The following is a 24,924-nucleotide window of genomic DNA, read 5'->3' on the forward strand; positions in this document are numbered from 1 at the left end:
ACATTTCAATAAATAATCTAAAAATAGATTGTGGGTATGACAGTAAAAATCAACCTTATGAACTAAACGAATGGCTCTTTTCTGTAATGTGCATAATGGTTGTAGTAACGTTCTGTAAGTGTTGCCCCAAATTTCCACACAGTAACTTAGGTAAGGTAAAATAAGTGAGCAGTACAGAATGTATAGGGCAGAGGAGTTTAAATATTTTCTAGCATTAGCAAGAACTGCAATACTTCTTACCATTTTAGATTGGACTGTACCATGTTTGTTTTTATTTTTTTTTAATTTTTGCGTTGTTTCACTATACATCAGCTAATTGCTGCGTACCTGTCTGTTGTTGGCCAGGTTGTACGGACAGTCCATGAACTGCTGCAGCGTGCACCCCGACCAGTCGGAGCCTTCGTAGCAGGAAGGCAGCTCTTCGGGCGTCGGGGTTCGGCCATCGCACATGTGCAGGGAGGTTTTCCACGTGGCTCCCCGCTGCACGTGCCTCCACTCGCTGAGGTAGCGGGACACAGGGTCCCTCAGCAGAGTGATGTAGTAAAACTTCCTGTTTGGTGACAAAAAAGGAAGGGAAGATGGAAGGGGGGACAGATACAGGTAAGAATTAATTTTCATAAAACATTGAAAATGATGTCTGACATCCAGTCAGACATCATTTTCAGTACATTTTATAAATAAGGTGAGATTTCTACAGGAGAACAGAAAGGAAAGGATAAGTAGACGGACAAATGAACAGATGGACTGACAGATCCAGAAATGGAGAGATGGATGCAACATTTAGAGAATGTTATAAGAAAACAGTCTGAAAATGTAAAACCTTATATTAAATTCCAGTTACACAGTTTCCTGACTGTAAGGATTAGATGATTCTGATCAAACAAACAACCAACCTTGACCAGGAAAGTGAAGAAAGGAAGGATTTTACTTAAAATTCAGGAAACTTATAAACCACCCTCACAGTCCTCTTCATGAGACTGTCATAAACAGTGTCTTCAGTCAGAGGCTTCTTCAAATTCAATGCAATACAGACCGCTACAGTACAATAACTCTTTAATTAAATGAGTCGCAATAACTTTTAATTTCACTTTGGAATCAATAAAGTCTTTCTGAATTTGATCAGTTTCTCAATTTTATCGAATCAAGCAGTTTCAACAAATTAAGTTAAAATCACAAAGATCACAGAAACTTCTGCCACAAAAACAGATGATGCAATTCCGCCACTAGCCATGTGGAGGCACTGTTTGCAAGAGTTTACATTGAAAGTTCATTCTCCACCAGCCCAACTCCAAGCACAGAGACTGAGGTCCTCATATGTTATTTTTATTTAGCAGAAACTGCTTTCTGATGCAGAAAAAGCGTGTGTCTGGAAGACAGGAAGTGGAAGTAAAACCGAGCAGGAAGCGGAGGAGGAGAAGGAGAAAGAGGACACAGTTGATGCGTATCGCAGTGGATGATCGACTCGGCATCCGAGAACCACACCGCGCAGGAAACAGAAAGTTGCTGGCATGAGCACGCCTCCCTCTGCAGCGCGCATCTCCAGGCTGCAAGGCTCGGTGTCTCCAACACCCTTCCTCCTGCTTCACACTGGCGTCGAAACATTACGTCTTTCTCAGAGAGATGAGAAAGACGTCTCATCTCAAGATGAGGTCCCATCTTGAGGTCCCTCAAGATGGGACCTCAAGCGGTCCCATCTTGAGGTTCGGATGGGACCGCTTCTGTGGTGTATGCGTGAGAAGTAATGGTGCGTGGACCGGCCTCGATATCTCTCTGGAGGGGGGGTGGAGGGGACACTCCCACTTGAGTGGAAACCTTTCCAGGTCCCAACACTCGCGCTAATTACTGCGGTCCAATCAGTCAACGCATCCTCATTAACGACGCACGCACAGAACTTTAATGTGGATTGGTTATGGTTCAGTATGAGCTCGCCGGCTCTGACTTTTCTGGGGAAAGGACGCGGGCCAGGAAGACGCTGCCTTCCTCCCCGGCACGCAACAAGTCAGAGGAATGTTTGCAGAGGGAATTTTTTGTGCTGACAGGACTTGATGTAGTCTGTTGGCTTAAACAAGCAGACCCCCGCCCCCACCACCTCACACAGACAGACTTGTATGCTTTTAACGCTACGGTGCCTTGCACGTCTTCATATTTTGTTACATTACAACCACGGAATTTAATTCTGGATGGAATAACTACGCAATTGGATTGAAAATCATTCATGGTTTGTTAGGTTTTACGACTGATAATCATTGCAAGTGTTTACATCCGGTAACTAAAACTGAGTCCATAATGTTTGGAATATAACACACGGTTCATTCAGATTTATAAGAAACAAAATTTCAAGCCCTACAACAGGCTATTAAGGCTTAGACTTTGACTAGGCCATTCTAAAACATGAGTATGCTTTACAATATCACACATCCACAATCATAACATCGTGGATGTGTGATTAGTCTCGCCTGAAAGTGAACTTTTTGTTCAGATTCTTTTAACAATGGTTGTCTTCTTGCAGTTCTTGCAAGAAGACAAAACAGAAGATTCATAGATACACAGCTAATTCTTATTCATATCAACATATTCTCTCCTGGCTGTCATTGGTCCTCTGCTCATCCCAACCAGACACACCTTTGTCTGTGAACACATGTAAAGCTGAATGCCATATTAAGGAGTCTGCAAGGGTGGAGTGCCTTTTATCGTAATCCTAGTTTGCTTCTGTTAATCTTTAGTTATGAAAGTAAGTTATTATCATTTGGTTTATTTGTTTTAAATAGGTAAGCTTGGTTTATATATTTCAGGATGGATCATCTTCATGTTATGATCTGGCCACCCAAAGACATGTCGGAACGTGAACTCTGTTTACTAAATAGGCGACTTCCAGCAAGCAACTGGTTGCACTGGATTCTATATGTGGGTGTTCGAGTAAAGAGGATTGGAACTCCACATGCATGACTTTGTGTTGGTCTCTCCCTTAAAATCCAACCTAGAAAAATGCAATGATGTTTGTGGTTGGACATGATGAAATGTGAAAACGGCAGAAAAAGAGTGACGCGCAAACAGTAGCCGTTTCTCGGTATTGGGGGGGGAACAAAAAAAAAGATTGGGTAGATCCTGGTCAGAGCTTTTCCTGGTAGCTCAAGCGGCAGCAAAATAAACCCCAACCTGATTTGGCATGAGAGAAGGCTTGATCCATGCAAATGAAACAAATGAAGTAGCGGCAGGGGGATCACGGACAATAAAACGACTAAAGCTTCAATCCGGTGGCAGCTGGGAGGATCCCGGACAACCAGCCCAGACGGACCCTCAATCCCCGAGCATAGACACGAGTTTCCAAACTCCCAATCCCATCAACCTAAACCTAAAATCCCATCCTGCTACCCCCTTCACCTCCATGTCTAATAAAAAAAAAAGAAAAAAAAAAAAGCCCAGCCGAACCGGAGCCTGCAGGAGAGCGGGGGTACATTATGGAGATTCCTATGATGACATTATCAGCATTCTTAACACTCCCCAGAGTGCCGTGTGTGTTTGTGTGTCAGTTCATGAGCCTGCTGTGGGTTTCAGAGCAAGAATACGCCTATTAAATCAGTGATGACATTTCCCCCCTCTTGGCTCCCATTCCACAAAAAAAGAGGAAAAAAAAAATCATGGTGCTGTTTGGGCCTCGCTACACAGACTGGAAGAAAGCGAGAGAGACAGAAAGAGAGAGAGAGAGGGAAAGAGAGGGGGTAAAAAACAGAGAGGAAGACAGGAAAAAGAAAAAGTACGAAGGAGGCGGCGGAAGAGAATTTCAATTAGTTTTTTTCTAATACTGTGAAAGCAGTGAGGGCCCCGAGCCCAAGTGATTTATCAAAGTTATGGCTCTCACTATAATGAAGGCTCAGGCATATTACCACACTAAATAAATAAATAACATGCACGCAAACCCACTCACACACACACGTAAGCAAGCAAGCCTCTCCGTCGTGTCTGCTGGGTCAGACAGACTGCAGAGCCGGTGTCGTGGAGGCTTTCTCGCCTGGGAAAGATCTAAATGTCTGGCCTTGGACTTAGATCCCTTTGTAATGAGGTTTTAACCCACAAACATCCACTCGCTCACCAGGAAAGTCTGCTCCCAATCACTCAAACACACACACACACACACACACACTTCCTCCTTGAAAGGCGGCGGAGCGTTACAGCAGATATTTCACCACGACGACAGGTGATCTCGCCTGTCAATTTAACCTCAAAGCTAATACGCAGCGCTCTTTGAGTCTCACTGTACACATTTAGGAACATCAGCGTCTGGCTGAGCGCGGGAATTTGCAGTCAGGGCACAGCACCCTGTATCGCCCTCTCCCAGACTATATTTACGTGCCGCACATTTTTCATTAAGTCTCCCAAGAAAGAAAAAAAAAAAGAATAAACAAACGAAATAAACGCAGAGTACCAGAGCAGCATAAAACCTCACACATCAAATATCAAAAGAGTGCGTTCATTGGCTTATTGATTCAACCCATCAGACTAATTGTGTGAGGGAGCTGGAAGGAAACAAAAATCAAATCTTTGGTTAGGTGTGATGAGGCTGTTGACTGGAGCATTGCCATGCTGGAGCAGAGAAGACAACTGTTTTGGCTTTTGTCTCACTTTTTCTATTTCTTTTTCCCCGTTGATAATTTTTAACGAATTTGGCACTGAGTGTAAGCGTGCCATGGCGCCATTTAGAGCGAAAAAGAAAGGAAAAAAAAAACAAAAAAAAAACAAACTACCATGCATTCGCCTCAATTTCTTCATCTGAGGGCTTTTTGCCCTCCTTCTCTCACCAATGCTGCACTTCTATGTGTTGTAAAGAAGTGAGAATTAGTTGCTTCTGTGTTTTGCTTCTTACATCATCAGCACTAATAAATGGCAAAAAAAAAAAAGTACAAAAAAAGAGCAATAAAAATTGCTGAAGAAGTTTTGGTGGTGCCTAGGACTGGGTCATAAATTGTTTTTAGCAATTCATCAAATTGTCTGTTTTTGAAGATTTAATTTGTGAAAAAAAAATCTCTCTCTTTCTCTCTCTCTCTGACATCCATCTTTTTTGACAAGTAAATTCTACACCCATCTATTTACTTGGACTTTGAATTCAGGTCAAGTCAAATTAGAGATGACTGAAATAAAATCCAGTTTTGAACATATTTGCTCTCTTTTGTAATTTCTTTTTAAGACAAGAAAGCAAGAAAAAAATTGATCAAATGAGATTTGGTAAAATCAAATCAAATTTGATTTTTAAAACATAATGGCCATTAGTAATGGTGGAGTTTAAACACCATCATGCCATTTTAAAATAGTGGTTCTGGTCCAATAACAATCAGATTTAGTTTTGACCAATCACTGGTTGACTTCCTACCTATGCAATTATCTAACTATGAAATATTGGGCCTTTATTTTGAAGGGCAACCAGCAATCACTTTTCATCACTAGCGTCGTATGCTTTGTCATTTGGAATCTACTTCTGTGATAGCCAAAATAAATTAAGGCAGGAGTAAATAAACTTTATTTTTAAAGTAAATTAGAATACCTTTTTTTCTGGATTAAACCTATCGAGGATTTGAATTGTTAACTTACTCATTAAAAAGTGAGACTCGAATTTTGAAAAGTGTTTGAGGTTTAGTTTAGTTAGATATCGGAGACAGATCTGGCACGCAGCAGAGTTGGCACGTAGTTTCGTTTCTCAGCTAGTAATGAAAGTCAAGCGTTTGTTTCCTCTATAACCTTTCCTCTTGTTTTAAACACCAGAAACAAGCTCTAAATAGATATTTTATAGAACTATATATGCCACTGTTGAAATTGTTAGATAATTTCTCACATCTGCAATTTGCACTGAATTTTATATGCACCAGAGGCCATATTTAATAAAAACGGTGGCTGTTTGTCAAGCTCCGACTTTTCTAAATTAAATTCCGACTGTATTGGATGTCCTTGCTTTATTTTTGGCTGGAAACTTAGAAAATGTGACTTTCAAGTACAAAAAAAACAAACTAATCACAAAACAGGCGACGTTCAAAAACAGTAGATCGTATCAGGATAATGTCCAAACTGGAGCGGCAGCAAGTCTCAATATCTAGATGTTCGATTTTTTTTTTTTTATACCAACCAAAAAAAAAATTATAAAAATTTGACATTTTCTTCAATAATGACAAAAGATTATGTTTAAAAAAATTGTGATCACAAAGGACGGATTAGACAAAGCCTTCCCACGCACCGAATCGCTCTCCACTCATCGCAACGCTACAGACAGCACCTGTAAAACACCGCAAACATAAGCAGCAGAAGCTTTCGCACAAAAATTGCCATGACCGGCCTTTTAATGCCGATGCAGCTCATATTTTACAACGGCCATGTTTACGTGATGTGTCTGAGCGTTATCAAGAGGAAACACACAGCAGCTGGTGCTGTTGTGGTCCCAGAGTGCCTGCAGAAAATGAGCCAGTTTCCTGTGGGCCACAAATCACCAGTTTTACCACGTCTCTTTAACCTCACTTCCCTCCCGCTTAAATCTTCCACCTTCTCTCGTTAGACCTTCTTCGGTCTGTCAAAAGCTTCGTCTTACATTTGAACCAGAAGTCTGGAGCCGCAACTAACGCGGCCCAATAAATATTCAAATCGAGTCAGTTTTACATGAAATGGTTCCTATTTTTAAATTAAAGTGTAGCTATACATGAAGCAACAAGGGAACCAAAGGAAGCACAGCTGCTGGTTAAGAGCTGCAATACACTAGAGACAGAAAAATCTATGTTTCCTAAGGCAACTCAGGAGGGGAAAGAAAAAAAATATAAATTAGAGACCTTAAATAAAAGGTTATGGTTTGTACACATTCTCATGTAAGCACCCAGACACACAAAAACAGAGACGCCAACTGCACCCCGCTGTGCAGAGCGGCTATGATTTATTAATAGTCCACGGATGTTTGTTGAAACCAGATCTGCTCGACAAAATAGATTTTTTTTTCCCGCCTCTAAAAATGGAACCCTGGACTCAATCGAAACAGGGAAAGGAAAAAAGAAAAAAGCAATGAGGAAGATACAGGTTTGTCACCTGAATACAAAAAGTTTAAACAATGACATTTGCAGAGAGGGGGAGAGCAATGGTGCAAGCGCAGAGATACAAGTGGAACAAACGAAAGTCCAGAGAACACAGGTTGAATGGTTTTTGCAGAAATATGCTAAAAAATGTGTCTGGAAACTGAGAATAATGACACAATTATGGGGTTCAGTGTCGCTGTGGGAAAACATCTCCACTGAGGAATCCGGTAAATTAGAATCAGACTGTAAACAAGCCCCAAGCCAATTTGTGAGTGAAGTCTCCTTATTGGGGTTTAAGGACTTGTGTGTCTCCACCCTGTTTGCGGAGGCTCAGATGGATCCAAAGTATGCGATAGAATGTTAGGAGAAGATGGGCAGCGTGTCAGAACACGAAGCTCTGCAGACAGTAGCGAAATCCTTCCTCTTTTCTCTGTTTGCCGTCAACACACCGGCTAAGAGAGTACAAACATCTCACCATCTCTGTGAAAATGACCCCTCATCGCCCATCCTCACCCTCCGGCCTCCTTCCTACTCCCGTGTCCTTTCCTTCAAATAGAAACGCCATCATTTCATCCTGAGCATCCTGGGCAGCTCTACCTCACAATGACCTCCTGAGACGGACAGAAACAAGTCGTCCAGATCAGCTGTGTTCTCTAACTAGGTCTTCCTAGATGTATCGCCTCTCCATTTGTTAGCTGATCAATAACAGCCTCAGGATCCAGACTGGCTGCCTTTGTAATGTGGACTTAAAGCATTGAAGGCATGCTACACCAGATGGGAGGACAAAGACAGACAAGGAGTTAGAGGGACTAGGAGTGAGAGGAGTCAATGTTGTGAGCAGAGCGATGCTCTGGTTGAATACGGGGACAGGAGTGGACATTTTCCATGTTTTAGCTGAAAGCAGGAAGGCTTTAAGGTTACGCAATCTGTTTCATCCAACAAAAGTTAATTAAAATAGGCATCAATGTGTGCCAATGCAGGATAGAACATAACTATGTAGCAGCAAAGTGGGTATCATCACTATGATTAATTAATCTGGCAAGTTGCTATAGTTTAGATTATAAATTGCAAAACTTTGAAAGCCTAAAATAATACTTATTATGTTGACAATACCCTCTAAGCCAAAAGAACAGCACATTATTGGACCAGAGATCGGGATCGGCCATTTTCCCTCGATCAGCTCTGAGTGTCCATCTGCAAATTAAACACTGAAACTTCTGGATTTTCAACATATATGCTCTCGTGCAACTTTGACGCACTTTTTTTTGTATATTTAACAAGAATTTGAAATGATAGAGAAATATTTATGTAATTTTGTCTTTAAAACTACTACACATTAAAGGATGTTTCTCTTAAATGTTAGAATCCTTAGAGAAAAAACAAAACTGGACGTGATTGAGTCAGACCCAAAAATGTAGAAATGGGTCGAATTAGTGCGTTTCAAAAAAGATGCTCATCCTAAAGCAGCGGCCTCCAACTACTTCCTTTAGATTTACGCTCATCTGCTTTCCTCGAGCGGCTTGTTCTTTAGTCTTTCCCGTTTTGAAGAGTGGCTAAGAGAAACAGGTCTCTGTCATGTTATATTGAGATTGTGGATTACTAATTACATTTTTTTCTCAGATAATTTAAAAAAGTAAAGCTTAAACTGTCAAAATTACACAATATTTTTTTAAATTTTAAAATGTAAACCTGACTTAAACATTTAAAAAAAAAAATAAGATGAATAAATAAAAGATTAATTTATTTTAACGTCTTTTACACATTTTAAAACACTATTTTGAATGTAATCTTTTTTTTGTCAACTTTTAAACAAGACACTTAATGTTAAATAAAAACACTGGTTTTATTCTTTAACACAATTAGCTTCCATTGTTTTCAATGTGGTTAAACATTGAACAGGAAATGACAATTTTAGCTGTGACAAAATTGTGACCTATCGGGTTAAGACTTTCCAGCTTCAGGCGTTTTGTTTACGGGTCCCTAAATGAACCGCCTTCCCCTTTAGACAAAAAAGTAATTAATTTCAACCCAAGAATGAGAACGTCTGGAGCCTCTGCAGGCACCAACAAAGTCTTCACGGGTGCACCTCTCTGCATGTAAGGTATTCCCACCAAAAAAAATAAAAATAAAATATGCAAGTCGGCCGTGGAAGCAAGAGTTGCCAAGCGACCATAACTAAAAGAGCGTGTGAAAACTTATCTTATGCCATGAGTGCAAGATAACAACACGGCTCACTGCATTTTAGCGCAAAAACCTCCTTTGCGTGATTACAAGTCGGAGCAGAGCAGCACACGGGGGAGAAAAAATGCACGTCGGATGGAAACGCGGCCGACAGTTTGTTGTGGGGGTCCAGTTCAGGATCGTGCAAAAACAAAGTGAGGCCAGGAGAGAGTGCGAAAGGGGGGAGGGAATCCCCTGAGTGCAAAGCTATGTACAGCAGGAATGCCTGGCCGCCTGTTCTCTCATGTAACTAGACTGGCAAGAGCCCAGATAGCTGTCTAACAGAGAGTGAGAGGTCGGCAGAGAATAAGATGGATGAGCTGGGAAGAGGATTTCACAAGTAATCACCCGTCATAATTCAGAAGTGTTTTTACAGTTTTAAATTGAGTGTCCCGGAAAGGGCTGGAAAAACTGACGGCATGACAATACATCAGCTGGCTGTATCCATTTCTAGAGCTGTAAGGAAGTTTATCACAGTGTTTAGAATGGCGGTGTTGATTCATTTTCTGTGAAATGGCAGGAAAAGGTATGAGATGTTTAAAGGAAAATATCTAACCTTATCCTATGTACTCAAAAAAAATCTGACTTCTGTCCACATTATGCAAGAAGATGGTGGGGAAAAAAAAATCACTGTTGAGTAACTACACAGACCTTTTACAAAATATTAATTTCATTTTCGTCTCTATGACACAAGGTACACGAAGTGTCGGAAAAGCAGGGATTGTTATTGTTATTTTGGATCCTCCGACACAAGCAGTTTTCCAGAACTTTCTCATTACCTCGAGCAGCTGTGCACAGGAATGCAAATGTACACACCAGTGGGAGACTGTGGACCGTGTCCAACCAGTTCTGTAATGCAAAGACAGCGTGATCCCTGATAAAACCCGTGTGATAAAACTGGACATGGACCAAATTCACTTCCAATCACTCATGCACTGGAGGTTGGAAATGAAAACAACAAAACAGGGAGGTGAGACTGAACTTAATCGCGTGCAGTAGTACCTTGGCGGACTGTTGTGCATCTGCCTTGTGTTTTGTCAAAAACTCGCCTATCTTGTTGTTAATTTATTACCCGTTTTTGAGGGACGCAGCAAAAGGAACTCTGAAGTGCATAAAGGTGTCAACAAATACCAGCTGTGCCCTTAGAAGGAAAAAAATGACTCAAATAAGAGCCGTTCCACGTGCAGGCACTGTAAAACTAAAAATATTTTGAAACGGTACAAACACGAGGAGCCGCGCTGCACGGCTCCAATTAGAGGTGGAAGAAAACACATCTGATCCTTCTCTGATTAATACATCTGATTAATATTTCTCTCCGTTGTATGCGTTGAAACCCTAAAGGACAAATTCACAAATGGATAGTCTGCATTACTGTGTGCTGCGGGGTTAATGTGATACAAACCGTCAAAAGTGTAAATAAAAACCTAATCTTCACTTTCTTCACAACTTGTATACATTCAACCAGGTTGGAAACAAAACTTGAACTTGAACCCATGAACTGCCAACAAGGCCTTTTTTTGTTGTTGTTGTTGTTGTTCTACATGAGACCACAATCTCATGTATTTGCTATAAGGAGCAAGATTTTCAGAGAGAAGCATTTTCTTTCAAAGGAAATGTCCAGAGCTGGCTCAGATATTGCAAAACCTCATGGGAGAATGTGTTATTGTGGTTTGGGCAACAATTTCAAAAAGGTATGTTTGCTCAGAAACAACACAGGAGAGAGGGGAGCGTCATGTCAGCAATAAAACTTGATGGTGGTTTTTCAGATGGAACAGTTTATTAAAAATATATATACCATCCGGTTTTGACCTAAAACCTTCAGGTGTGTGTGGCTGGAAAGATGACGATGGATTTCATTTTCCAGGATGAATATATAGGATGCTGTATTTGTTTTTTATTCATCCAAAGGTGCTTCAACATGGGGTAAATTAGGGATGGGAAATCAGTGTGTCACTTGTCATTATCATGAACTTATATTGTGATTTAAGGAGCAATTAATGGTGTTTGACTCCCCAAAAACTGGCAGCATCTGCGCCATTATTAATGTTGTTCATGTGTTGGTTTCTTGAAAGGACCAGTAAATACCAATCTATTTGAAAATGTGAACATAGGCAGTTATTATGTGCTGTTTAGTAGTTATTACTTATGTCTGTCAGGGTTTCACTGTGGGCAGGAAAGTTTTAGAATACTTTTATTGCATCACAAGTATTTTCATTTTCCGACTGATTTGTTAGATTTTTGCAGTTGATTTTACAGGATAAATATCAAATTATATATATTAAAAAGTGGAAATCATAGACTTTACATCTCAGAAATCTGGCACTTTATCAGCAGTGTGCAGACATTTTTTCAAGAGTCTCAGTATTTGCTATGAGATACAAACAAAAACAAAAAAACGCATGCGAAAACAAATTTGTCAAAGCTTTTTCTTGTAATTACGCTGAGAGACAAACCAGGAGCAAGAAGCAGCGGGTCGTTTGAGTGAACACAAATCCACCTGATATCCCAGAAATCCCCTGCACCCGGCATCATGTTCATCTGTCTCCTGTAGCTGAGGTCAAAGCAATCATTTTGCAAACACGCCGACATGCGAGTATGCTTTACGCACACCGCCACACCCAGTCCCCTCTCGCACACACACCTGCATGTCATGACATAATCCTTGCAGTAAGGGGCGATGTCAGATTTTCGGGAACATCCGAAACCGCTCGCTTAGTGCGAAGAGGGGAAACTATCAAGAGAAAAGGGGTGAGGAATAAGGGAAAGGAGGAGACACGATGTGGAGTTTGGGGGCAATTAAAAGGCTGGGTGACGAGGCTAATGAGTAGACAGGTGGCCCTATTACAGAAGCAGCCGAGCACACTCATTAACACGCTGAAAAACTCACAAAACCTTCCCTGTGGCTGGGATTAGTGTGTGTGGGACCCTTTATTTCCCCCGTTGATCAGTCGTCATGTACGAGACAGGAGGCAACAGGGTGGTTTCTGTGTCTTCGCATTGTGTTTGAGTGCAAGACTTGAAGCTGGAGTGTGAAATTGGACAGATGAGGCAGTTCAAACCTCCCCGCCATACACACCAAACACACACAAACACACACACACAAGGGTAGCCTCCACAATGCTCTCTTGCATCTATATTTCCATGTGTGCTTAAGAGTAAGCACTTGCATGTAGGAATAAACAGGATAATGAGATCTTGCTGAGCCAGTAACTGTTGTGGATAGCATGCGAGAGCCTCAGAGAGAGGAAAAAGACAGCAGCAGCAGCAGAAGTAAGGGGTTTTTTTTCACCCCTTTTGATGAGAATGCATTTTCAAGGTAATGTCAAGAGTTTTCTGGGAAAGTAACAGGGAAAACGGTAGCTGTAATTATATAGATAAGTTGGAATAAGGGTTGTTTTTCACAGCAAGAGAGATGCAAACACGCAGCAGAAACAAAACAGGAGATGCACATGAGGATATCTTCTGACTCCAGGAGAAAAACAACGAATTAACTGGAAAAAGGCCCAGAGGTGGCGAGAAAACACAGAAAAGTAGCAGAGAGGTGTGGTGGAGAGGCAGGGAAAACAATGCCAGGATGGGAGAGCTGATGGTTAGAGCAGCCGGTTGACATTTGAGGGGTATGTCTGCATATGAATAGAGCTTGTACGGAGAGTGGTTGTTATCGTCAGACAGAGAAGTGGGGGAAGAAGCCCAGTCAGTCGGTGAGGCATCCAGGATGGGGAGAAGGGCTGCAGGCTGGACTGTTGTTGTCCGGTTCAGGAGTGACAACTTCAACCCCAGGGAGCTGGATAGTGACAATTGGCTCTTTAGAAATAGAGGAGGGGGGGGGGGGGTGTGATGGGAGGGGTTTGCATGAGGTTTGTGTGTGTGTATAAGGGCTTCTCCAAGCCCAATTAAGTCAGACTGCATGTCGGAGGGCCGTGCCAAACATGCCCCACCTGTTTAGAGGGGGCCACGGGGCTAATGAGCACACCCTGGAGGGACGGAATAGCATGAGCAACACAAAGAAGAAAATGGAAGAAAATTCCAGGGAATTAAAAAGCAATAATGACACTCCTTGTTTTCCTCCCCTCCTCTTAGACAATCCAAATGCTTTTTTCACTCTGTAAAATGTGACCATATTGGCTGCTGCAGTTTCCTGTTTGATGGTGTCATGACACCTAGTGACCTACAGAAAGCACTTCTGGGCAGGAAAAGCCTACGACGTTGAAACAGGAGCCATTAGGACTTTCAACAGTCTAAACAAACAGCTAAATTTATAAAGCAAAACAATATGCAAGTTAAGTCCCTGCACAATTAACTGGAGACGAATTATCAACAAGTCAAATCAAAACGGCGAGTGAGCATGCTAACATGCTAACATTAGCATCCTCTGCAAGATTAAGATGCAAGTTAACTGAATAGTATAGTTGTACGATTCGATTCAGATGCATTTATAGAAACAAACTGAGCCATATTCCATTAAGGTAATGGTTTGTATTGTTTTATTATTACTAAACACCTAGTTAACGCGTAGAAGCATCATTTTCACAAAGCTCCACAGAGAAATTCAAAATTCAGTCCACTTTATTTGAACTCCAGTTCGTGTGCCTAAAGTTTGTTTTGCAGCCAAACGCTGATACTGACCAAAAAAAGTGAACTCTGGTCCAGTTGCGATGCATATGTGAACGCCAAGTGGACCGAAGACCGCTTCAAAAGCAGGAAACGGACATTAGCGCACTGCATTCTGAGCCAATACAACCAAAGCAAATGCGCGTGTCTAGCTCTAGAGGAAGAAATGGCTCACGGTATTTCGCCACGGCCCATGGAGTAATCCTACAACGTTAGAATCTGATGCTACTCCATTATCATTTACATTTTGCAAAGGAGGAAGGTATTGCGTGGTTTCCTTTTCATCACTGGCAAATGCCTTGTTCAATAAATCTGATTAGCATCAGATACAAAATAATCTTGATTGGAACATCCCTGCTTTTTCATTTTTTGGTTTGTGAAGGGCTTAAATGCACAATCTGAAGCATAAATCTAAATGTGAGCTCTAAAAAGATACCGACAGGTAGATCTGCTTTGTGTTTTAATATCTTTACCGAGACGGACCTTTGATTATGCAGCCACGGCTTCTGAGGTGCGTCACAAGGATTTCACAGCTAAATTTAGCGTTTGTCATCATAAGCGCCACAGAATACAGGGGAAGATACATGTGGCAAGGAAAGTTTACACAAGCGCACAAAGAGCCTCTAATCAGACAGACGAAAACAAGCGGCTAGGAAAATGAAAACCAGAGATGGCCGGAGAAGCAGGGGAGCAAAGAAGGAGCAGGCATAATGAAATTACAGGAGCCAAATATTGTGCAACAAGAACAACAACAGTTTTCAAGACAGAATCTCTCTGTGTTCGGAGTGTGTACATGAGCGTGTCTCTGTGAGACCCTGTGTGTGGGTACAGGGTAAAAGAAGCCCATTGTCTAGCAGTGTAACACAAGCTCACAGCTTCAGATTTGCCTCAAATGAGCTGCGAGGCTGTGGCATCCTTCCTTCAATCCCCCTTCTGTCCTCCTTTCAAACGTGTCCAGGGACACTCAAGCCAGTGTCAAAGGAATAGTCTGACATTTAAAGTAATATTTGTTCCTTCTCGGAGTCGGGGCCCGATGTCAATATCGCATGCATCCGGTAAACGGAAAGTTAGAGTTAAGTGGGCTTAGCGGAGAAATAGAATAGCTCAGAAATACCAAGTAAAGTTCAATCATTCGCTTTGTAATTTGTAAAACCACACCAGACTTTCTACATTTTTAATACTGGATTAGTATGCAACAACACGTTTACAGCCAAAAAAGACTAAATGTATCTTTTTATACTTTTTATTGTCACCGTACATGGTCCAACTCATCTGAATTTAAATGATAGGGCTGAGCAATATCAGGAAAATATACAACAACATTACTGAAAGTTGGGAGGACAATTCGTTTATCTTTCTTTACCATTACATCATTTGTCCCACCCCCTCTCTATACCCTCTCAGCCGCTAAAGACACACTACTGAGTCCATCAAACTAACCAAATATTCAGCGATTGAATGCAGGATCACTATAAAATATTACCAAATACTGGTATCGCTACATTTCACACACAGATATTCCAGATATGATATATTCTGCAGCTCTAGCTGATACCATTTTTCGATTCAGGACTATTTTATGCAAACATTTAGCGTCGATTTGGTCCTCATGTTGTATGAATAACTAATTTTCTGCAAGCTAAACCATCGACGAGTCCCATCGAAACAGAGAGCAAACGCGCCAGCATTAGCCTAGCACCTCTGCCTTAAGACAACGCCAGCTGGACCAAGACATGAGTTTATTATTTCTAGAGATAAATAATAAAGCTATGTTTATTGAAGTAGCTTTTTAAAGCACATTTAGGAGGAAAAAAATTCACCCCATCTTGGATGAACTCCAAATAAAACCCATGGCACTGATTTTACCCACCTTTGATGCGATATGTAATTGGGACTAATTGGGGATTCCCAAATGAATCAGAACAGTATTAGCGATGTTAGCATGTTTTTCCACTTCAGTTTACTGCAACACTGTCTGACACAAGATTAATAATAAAAATTGAGTGGTATTGACAGGTCTATTTCTTTCGTGTTTTAACTCTCGCCAAGATTATGAATAAAGCAACTGATGTCTGAAACCACTCATATGAATATGCAGGTGACATTTTGCTCCTGTAAGATTTTAATAGCTGCTTTTATTCCTTACATGTTTGATGATCACGCATTTACACTTGAATCCCGGACTCAATCAACTGGCAGCCGCTAACCCACAAGATTAAGGCCACTGTGGCAGACATGATTTCAGGCTACAGAGACAGCAGAACAAACAAACAGAGAAACATCTAGCTACCATACACTAAGCCGCAAATTGTTACTGACGAGTGAAGAGGGGAGGGGGAGGGGAAAAAAAAGACAAGAAGCTGAAAAAATAAAAGAGGAAGAGGAGCCACGCACCATCTGTTGGCTACATATTGACTGGGTGTTTGGATGATTCAAAAAGGCTGTTAATTCTGCACAAAATCCAAATTTGAGGGCTGAGGATAGACCTGGACGATGTTGATCTTCAGGGAACTTAGAAAAGGAAAGTGGAGAGAAAAAGCCTTACTTTTTTATTTTTAAAAGTGTTTGAATTTGACGTGAGCAAGCTGTCAGCGAAAGACGGCCGCGTTTGGTCAGCGACAAAATTGAATTAGATCTCCGTTTAGCAGGGCTGCAGCAATGCACCGCTTGTTCAGGCTCTCCTATGCGCTCGGTTTTAAGCGATTGCAAATGACACCGGGAGTAATTGAAAAGCTTGCCACGGCCGCCTCCAAAGCTCCAAACCTGCTTTCCGAGAGTGGCATGGGAAAAGGCTGCGGAGGGATAGGAGGGAATCCGAAGAAGAAAAGTGAGGAAGACAAGGGCGGCGAGTTTGGGGGGGAGGGAGGAGGGATTTTCGAGGGATGCTGAGCCGCTCATTGATATGACAGTTTGATTTTCTGGACTCTGATGGGAAGCGGCTTAAGAGAGCATCCTTCTATTATAAGGCCCCCTGACATCTAGCCTCTCCAGCTCTTCGCTCCCACCCTGCGTCTGTGATTTAAAGTTGCTGCGTGTGTGATTAGAGCACATGTGTTTTTAACCATGTGTGCGTGCGGGCGTGTGCGTTCGTCCCCCGGCAGATGCTCCCCTGAGTTTCCAATCTCGGAAAAACACATGGAGGGAATGCGAAGTCGGAGCAGCTGTCGGTCTGGCAGTGCTTCTAGTCAACCAAGCAGGATGCAACTTACCAACATCAACAGCCTGACATCTAATAGGAGGCACTGCTTCATAAAGAGTATGCGTTTAAGCCTCGGTAACTATTTATGTTGTCACCAGCTATTAGAAATCCAACCAAAGAGTTCATTCTGAGAAAAGTGAACGTCGAGCTGTGAGGTTTCTTTCAGGTTTTTTTTGTTTTGTTTTTGCAATGGACAGCAAAAAACATGGGAAAAAAATCACCAGGGAAAATATGAGTTTCCCAACCATTTAAAAATAAATGCAGTGCCAGGGTCAAAGAAAACATTCCTTCAAGACAGAGCAGCCAAATCGGATACAAATACAGTGAATGCAACATGTGCTTTTAGCTTTTTAAAATGCCACATTCAGGGCCGGATTTAGAAGGTTAAGGGCCCCTGGGCTATAACCAGTTTTGGTGCCCTTTCAAAAATATAAAATAAAATAAAGTATTTTATTCACGCAAATTACAGTACATTAATATTTACTATAGCTTAAGAATGATCAAATATTTGAGTATTGTATTAATAGAAATGTAACAATAGTAAAACTCCACACTTTATCAGGGCTTATGAGTTTTATATAAGGAACAATGTTTGTGAAACATGACTTCATTACAAAAATATCCTAAATCTTTGGGGTCGTGGGTTACTGCCCAGGAAAGCCCTTTATAAAGTCTGACCCAAGTCATGTCATACCATTAATTTCCATGTATTTATTACGATTTGGTTTGACAGACAAACACAAAGTAATGCATAACTGAAGGGGAATACGTTATTTTAGATATAAAAATCTCAAGTGTGGCATACCCCACATTTTATGTCAATATATTTCTGTGACAGTCTCAGAAATTTGTCAGAAAACACTGATGAACACATAGCATCATGGAGACCAAGAAGAAAAGCAAGAAGAAAGTTCTGGAGGAATTTTAAGCCTGTTCAGGTGATAAAACACATGAATCACAGGACACTGAACATCTCACACGACACCAATACACTCATCTTCCGAAAACACAGAGTGCAGCACAACTACAAAACTACCAAGAAGTTTATACGTCGTAAAGTTGCAAAATATGAAAAACCTCTGGATGTAATAACACTTTTGTAAGGCATAATAGAACAGAAAAGGCATAAAAATGCTGTTTAAACACCTTTAGGGAGGAAAAATGCTGGAAAATATGACATTTTAAAAACTAAAAATTGTTCAGTGAAGTCTAGTTTGAGTCCATCCTGAACTTAAAAACACCTCTGTGAACCGTGGCTTTGGTTTTCCACTTGCATCATCCCAGTCTGCAGGCTGCATCTCGGCATTCGAATACAACGGTTGAGTTCTGCGCTTCCGACTGGATATTTGTCAATGAAATGCCTCCAGGGGAGTAATGGTAGTATCAGTGTATGCGAATGTGTGGCAACACATCCTACCCTCTGTAAAAACTAACAATACAAGATTTTGTCTCCTTGGAATAAATCAAAGACCGTGTGGGCTGAGGGTGATATGTAATTATATTCATGTGCAGAGACACGGGAGACACACAGACAAGCACTGTGATAAAGGGAGGGGGAGGAATGAGGGTGAATCCGAGAGAATCCCAAACAAATCCGGGGATCAGATGTTGTGGCAGGGGGTTCAACCGGGAGAGGAAGAGGCTAGGCTGTGAGTCAGAGGTCGCAGTAAGAATGCACAAGCTGGTTATGACGGTTTGTTGGGGGTAAATCTACAGGGGGCCGAGTGCAACAAGAATACACGATGCAAGAAGAGAAGCTTCTCCATATGGTGATTCGACAGAGCGCTCGGCACACACACACATGGAAACGGGTCAGCAACGAAAAGAAAAGCCAAGGGCCTTTCCTCATTTTCACGCTAAATCTCCAAAGCTTTGTAACGACCATCTCCTCTCAGTCTGAGAGGGGGACGGGGAAAAAACAGAAGAAAAAAAAAATCAAAAGGAGAAAACGAGACAAGAGGGAAAGCAGGAGATGGACGGGGAGAGCGGTGGCAGACGCTCAGAAGACAAACTGGCCAATCTCGTCTTCTGCTCCTCCTGATTAGCATTCAGAGGAATCTGGAGGAAACAGTTTGCAGTCTGGCCCTTATCAGAGGCTGCATGCGCACCTCCCACACTGGGTCAACTTGCTGAAAGCTCACCGTCGTCTTTCTTTTTTTTTCTCTCCCCAAGCTTTCCTACCTCTTATTATCTGTAAATCCACCCACACCGGTTCATCCCAAGCAAGAAACATCATTGAATGCTGGAAAGAAGAGACAGAGAGAGAGAGAGAAAAAAAAAAAAGATCAACCCGAACATCCACACTTGGGGAAAGCTAATCAATCCAAGATGAGTTTGTTTAATCGAGCCTCCAGCATGTCGTCCATCTACCTCCACAAGGCTTTGGAGAGTGAAGCTGCGATGCCATAAGTGCAGTGGTGATGGGATGGAGGGAAAGTGGTAGAAAATAGCAGCATGGCATGAGTCAGACATTGGCTGGGTGAGTCAGACACAGCGGCTTGCAAAAGTATTCACACCCCTTTTGCATTTTGTCACTTTGTAACCACAAACCTCAACCCATTTTATTATAATAACAATAATAAAAAAACAGCAGCAATGCTGCATAATATTGAAGTAAGAAATTTGTGCATTTATTGGTCATAAAAATATAAAACAGCACGGTGAGCAGCTTTACACAGCTGCCCCGAGTTAATACTTTGGAGAATGTCTCCTACTTTTTGCATTCATGTACCAAAATTATCCCTTTATTCATTTTTTTTTGTTTATATTCCTTTCCACTCTCGGTTAGTGTGGACAGACAGAGACATCTCTGAACATCAGTATTCCAGTTTTGCCACAAATTCCCAATTACATTTTCTGCTTTGCTCAGAAGCGTCCAAAAGTAGCTCTTGGTTTGCAGTTGTGGCAGACCGGTTATTTTTAAATGATGGATTAAATGGTCTTTTGGGGTATGGTGACATGCAGCAGTAATTGAACTGAAAGCTGATTCTATGAAGCATCTATTCCTCCTACTACATAAATGTGCACTACTTTGTGATGGTCCGGCACAAAAAAAAAAAATCTCTATTTAAGTTTGTGGATGATTAAGATGCTGCTCTGATTGATGGAATTGATCAAATCTGTACTTTAATTTAAAGCTCTGCTTAAGTGCTCAAACAGCAGCTGGCAGAAGCTTCAAACTTGCAAACATAAATCCTAGTAAAAAGTAAATAAAACCATCTCCAAAGGTTGGAGGCAACCATGCTCCACAGCTGGGGGTTCAATTCCCTTTAAGATTCCTCCTTGATGGTCCCACCGGCGAGATCGTTCCTCTGGAATGTGAGTGGGGATGTGTTTGTGAGTGTGTGTGTGTGTTGGAGGGAAATAGGTAAGCAGGGAAGGAATGATGATCCTGTGATTTCCCCCAGGGCTACATCTGCCCTCGTTGAAGGGGTCGCCTCTGAAAAGCCCCATCCGACATTCTTGGAAAATTCCGGACATTCATCACCCCGTTCCAAGACCCTTGTCGAAACCCCACCCCCGCGGCCCTGCGGCATGCACCTCTCCCTCCCCGCATCCACTAAAGGCCTTTAAAGTCTGATCCAGAAATGTTCAGAATGACTGCCGTGAGACGAGCCAGAGCCAGACCCCGGTCCCTCCCCGCCCTCCCTGCAGTGCCGGGGTCATTGTTCATTCCTCAACCGTCGCTCACTTCATCTCTTTTCTCCTTCCTCTGCAGGGATTTGCAACTCTCTAATAGAGGCATCCACCACGTCCCACTAACTGCTGAAACAGCTGGAGCTTGGATGCATGCAGCGTGCTCGACGTTATGTGTGCAGCAGGGCGCACGTTTGGGCGTACACAGGGGGGGCGGGGGGGACGAACATCTGCGTCGAGAGGAGCGATGTGAAATTATGTTGCTCAGGAATATCTGTCACTCTCGACAGATCGATGCGTCTGACGCACAAACAGCTGAGGACTGGAGAGCGTCGACAGTGTGCTGCAGCAAACGCCGCAGCAGCTCTGGACTTTGTTTCTTTTTAAATCATGCGCGATAAGTCACCACCCTTCTAATTGCGCCCAACTTCCTTGGTGTCTGCCAATCTGTTCCTTGACAACCAGCACCATATAAGTGACAAACGGTGACCTCTGCAATCGTCGTCCTGTGTTTATCAGGAGTATTTCAGAGTTGTTTCTGCCCCGCTTTCCACTCAAAGCTCGATAAGGTGACAGCGGGCATGAAGGTCCATATTTAGCCACAACTGTCCAACTCTGATTTAGCACCACAGGTAATTGTGCAGTGTCAGAGCGAAGCGGGCAGGGGATGAGTTAGGGCCGGGGGGGCTGCAGTGGAGGAGGAGGGAAGCCAAATTATGCTGAATAGCACTGCAGTGATATCCCTTTTTGCTGTTGAAACAATGCATCAGCGCCAACTACTTTTCACCGAGACGCCGGCATCAAAGCAAGAATAATGGATCCTTGCAGAAACCTCGGCTCGATAGCAAGGGAAAACAAAGCTCTTATTGTAATCTCCAGGCTTCTCCCGTCTCTTGTGCATTTATCCCGGCTTTAATCCTTTTCACATTTCTCCGATTCCACTGCTGGCCCATTAGATGAAGAGAATTACAACTCTGCAGTACATTTCCATTCTATTCTCCTCCCTCCACTCAATCAACACTTGGCAGCGCTGGAAAGAAAACACAAGGAAGGAAACAAGGAAGCGAGAGTCGGACACATCAAGCTGTTCACACGAGACAAGTTATATCAAATATCAAACGACGTCTAATTATCTTAGAGCTTCATTAAATGACTTTGGTGGGAGGGAGATATAAAGTTTCCAAATCTAACACATCAGATGGCGAAAACATCTGTTGCCAGAATAAGGTCAGAGAGAGGTATTTTGTTGCATTTGATCTTTTTTTTTTTTATTTCCATTGGTGTACAAGTTTTTTTTTTCCTAAAAGAAAATGTCAGTCTGAGATGAACTCAGAAAAGGAAAAGACAAATCAAGTCAATAACAGGCAAACAGACTTTTAGTCAGTGATGCTCCAACTGCAGATTTGTGTCCAATTTCCAGACTCTGGGTTCTGTAAAACATTGTCCTGCTGATGCTGACTAAGTCCAATTTCTCTTTTAAAATGATCAGCATGATTTTTTTTTTTTTGGTCTTCTTGCTGGAAGCATTCGTTTTATTTGGAGCAAACAGGACATGGTACCGAGTGCATGAGAGGAATCGCTCTAAAACAATGTCATAGCACATTTAGAGAGAAAACATTTTATAAAAATATTTAAAAGTGACATTATAGGCTGACTTTAGCATCTTGAATTGTCCATAAACTGTTAGGGTTGCTAGTTCTTGTGTGCAACTCTGAGAATGCGCAGTAGATCTTTATCAGCAGTTCTGTATTTTGGATGAATGACACCCCAAGCAAGTCCCTTTTATTGCCGTAACCCAGCCAATTAAACTGCAGGAAAGTGTTGGGGTTGTAGGGCAGGATAAACGCTGCGTGGCTGATATACTAAAGCTTCTGGTGAGTAGAGAACATATCGAGTAAAAGGAGAGCAAGGAAAATGTGGGTTAATGACCACAGATGTTTACTGCTGCAATTTTAAGGAACAGTATTTTCTTGATATCAAAGAAATAAACTTGTCCTTTACGCTGAGATTTCCAATAGGCTCACGTCGTTTTTAAATCCTAAGCATGACCGACAGATTTAAAGCTCCTATCTACAACAGCACGCCCTCCTGTCAGCCAACCTGGTATCTGCAAACATTTGCTGCGGGTCGATTTGCTCCCAGATTCAGCAAAATGTCTCCAAAGCAGGTACAAATTGACCTCCTGTGACAGGTAGCTCCTCTCTCTATGCCAGAAGTCAGGCAAACAAAACCGCAAAGGAGCAAAATGACCAACATAGCTCTTTGTTGTAGCAGGATAAATGAAGAGACATCATGTCTGTTTCCTTCAGAGCAGCTTCTTACACTGTGAGCTTTATTTTTAAACACCAAATTGACACCAAAAATAGTAAAGTTTCTCTTCGGTGTAGAAGTTGTTACTACAAGGATAAAAGGACTCAAACATCGGACGACTCCGGTATCTAACCTACCATAAAGTGCATCTCTAGTTTAAGTGTTGCTAAGAAAGAATATTTAGTTCACAGTGCAAACAAGGCAGATTATTAAAATAGCGTTCATATGAAACCTCTTTCAAAGACATGCTAACGAAAGTGCTCAAGTTTTTTCCTTCTACATGAAGTTTAGAGTAACACTATCCTCCCCTATCTGTTCCTGCATGCTACTGGACAGCTGACTGACAATGCTGCTACACTACTCTCTCTAATTTTATTTTAAAAATATTTTTGGCTGTGAAAACCATGAACAGGCATTGAAAATAGAAGACTGCCTGTCTGTTGAAAAGCTGACAGCAAGTTTGAAAACAGAGCAGATATCCAAACTAATCTTCTCACCAACATCACTTTGTTAAGACCAGAATAACTGAAGAGTGTTGCTGGAACCTGTTAACAATTGTGCCGTGGTGCGTTCACGGACCAGAAAGTGATGGGATTTCTTTGGTTCAATGCTGGAAATTTATTGTCGGGTTCTGGTTGACATTCTTGATGACTCTCTGCTTTCAAGGAATGAATTTCATGTGATGCGAGTAAAAAAGAGGGACTAAGTAAACAAAAATACCAATATCATCAAGTGTGTTTCTCTAAAACAGATAAGCTGGAGGATGTTAGGTCTTTAAAATTACATCAAAGACAAAAGCATTGGGTTTCCCGGTGATCGATGGGAAAGCTGTGCTGCTGCTGACTCTGTTGTGGGCTTCACACCTGATAACCACTGAGTTTCATCACCGAGTGATGAATTGATTCTCCCAAAACTGTTATATGTACTACAGAGAAGTTTGTTTGTAAGACACTCAAACCGCAGGGTGACAAAGAAGTGACCGCAGACACAAAATTGCAGCATGTTTTTGACAACAGATCTATAGCCGCTGGACCGAAATGAGTCTGTAGGGAGAAAAAGGGACAAGCTGAGAAAAAGAAAATAGATGTAAAGCATCTTGGGGCTCTTGCAGGAGTTTGGTGATGACAATCAAAGGATTTCACACAGTTTTCTGCATCTACAGTGGCAACACAGACTGAAATCCCAATTTGAGTTGTACGTAGAGTTCAGGATATCGTTTTTACAGGCTCACATGGGAAAAAGAGGCCAAAGGGGGAGAATTAAGATGAAAGCAAGACAAATCTAAAATTTTATAAGGCTGATATAAAGAGGCTGTGCAAGATAAGAACCCAGTTTGTATCAGACTGAAGTCCATATTCCCCACTTTAGCTGATCTACGTCTAAATAAAAGGACAAAGGGACGTGCAGGAATGAAAATAAAACCTTAATTCAATCAACAGGCAGACTGGAGGAACATTAAAATTTCCATTGATCAGTGAGCTGCAAGGACACCTCGGCTTCAGCGTCAGACATTCAGTCTGAGAATTTAGGCTTGCTTGTCTCCACTGGACGACCGCATTATCAATCCTCCCTGCAGGAGACATTTAAAAAGCTCAAAACTACCCTGAAGCAAGCCACCAGCAGCCATTAAGTGATTATTAGGGTATTCACAGGTCTCCAGAGGTAACCGTCTCTCTGTCTCCGTAGCTGGCAGGTAAGGTCAAAAGCCTGAAGGTAGATATTTTTGCGATGAGTGTGATAGCTTCTTGTGTCTGGAGGGTCTGAAAGTGTTTTCAAAGACGACACCTCAGCTGTATAATTGATTGCTTTGGGCTTCAGTTAACTGAAATGTATCAGTTTTCGACAAAGTTTCAAATTAATACTCTTACGCATACTTTAAAGATGGAATGATCTTTCCTTTTTGGACCG

General features: G+C 41.9%; 1 protein-coding gene across 1 annotated transcript in view; it reads right to left on the reverse strand.

Annotated features, from left to right (window-relative positions):
- hs6st1a (heparan sulfate 6-O-sulfotransferase 1a) overlaps positions 1–24,924 on the reverse strand; it is a 62,378-nt gene that overhangs the window by 7,083 nt on the left and 30,371 nt on the right. Inside the window, exon 2 of the mRNA XM_007576830.2 lies at positions 328–550. Coding sequence (XP_007576892.1) covers positions 328–550 — 223 coding nt within the window. The remainder of the gene's footprint in view (positions 1–327; positions 551–24,924) is intronic.

Source organism: Poecilia formosa, unplaced genomic scaffold, assembly GCF_000485575.1.
Source record: "Poecilia formosa unplaced genomic scaffold, Poecilia_formosa-5.1.2 Scaffold8, whole genome shotgun sequence".
In the NCBI taxonomy this organism is placed as follows: domain Eukaryota; kingdom Metazoa; phylum Chordata; class Actinopteri; order Cyprinodontiformes; family Poeciliidae; genus Poecilia; species Poecilia formosa.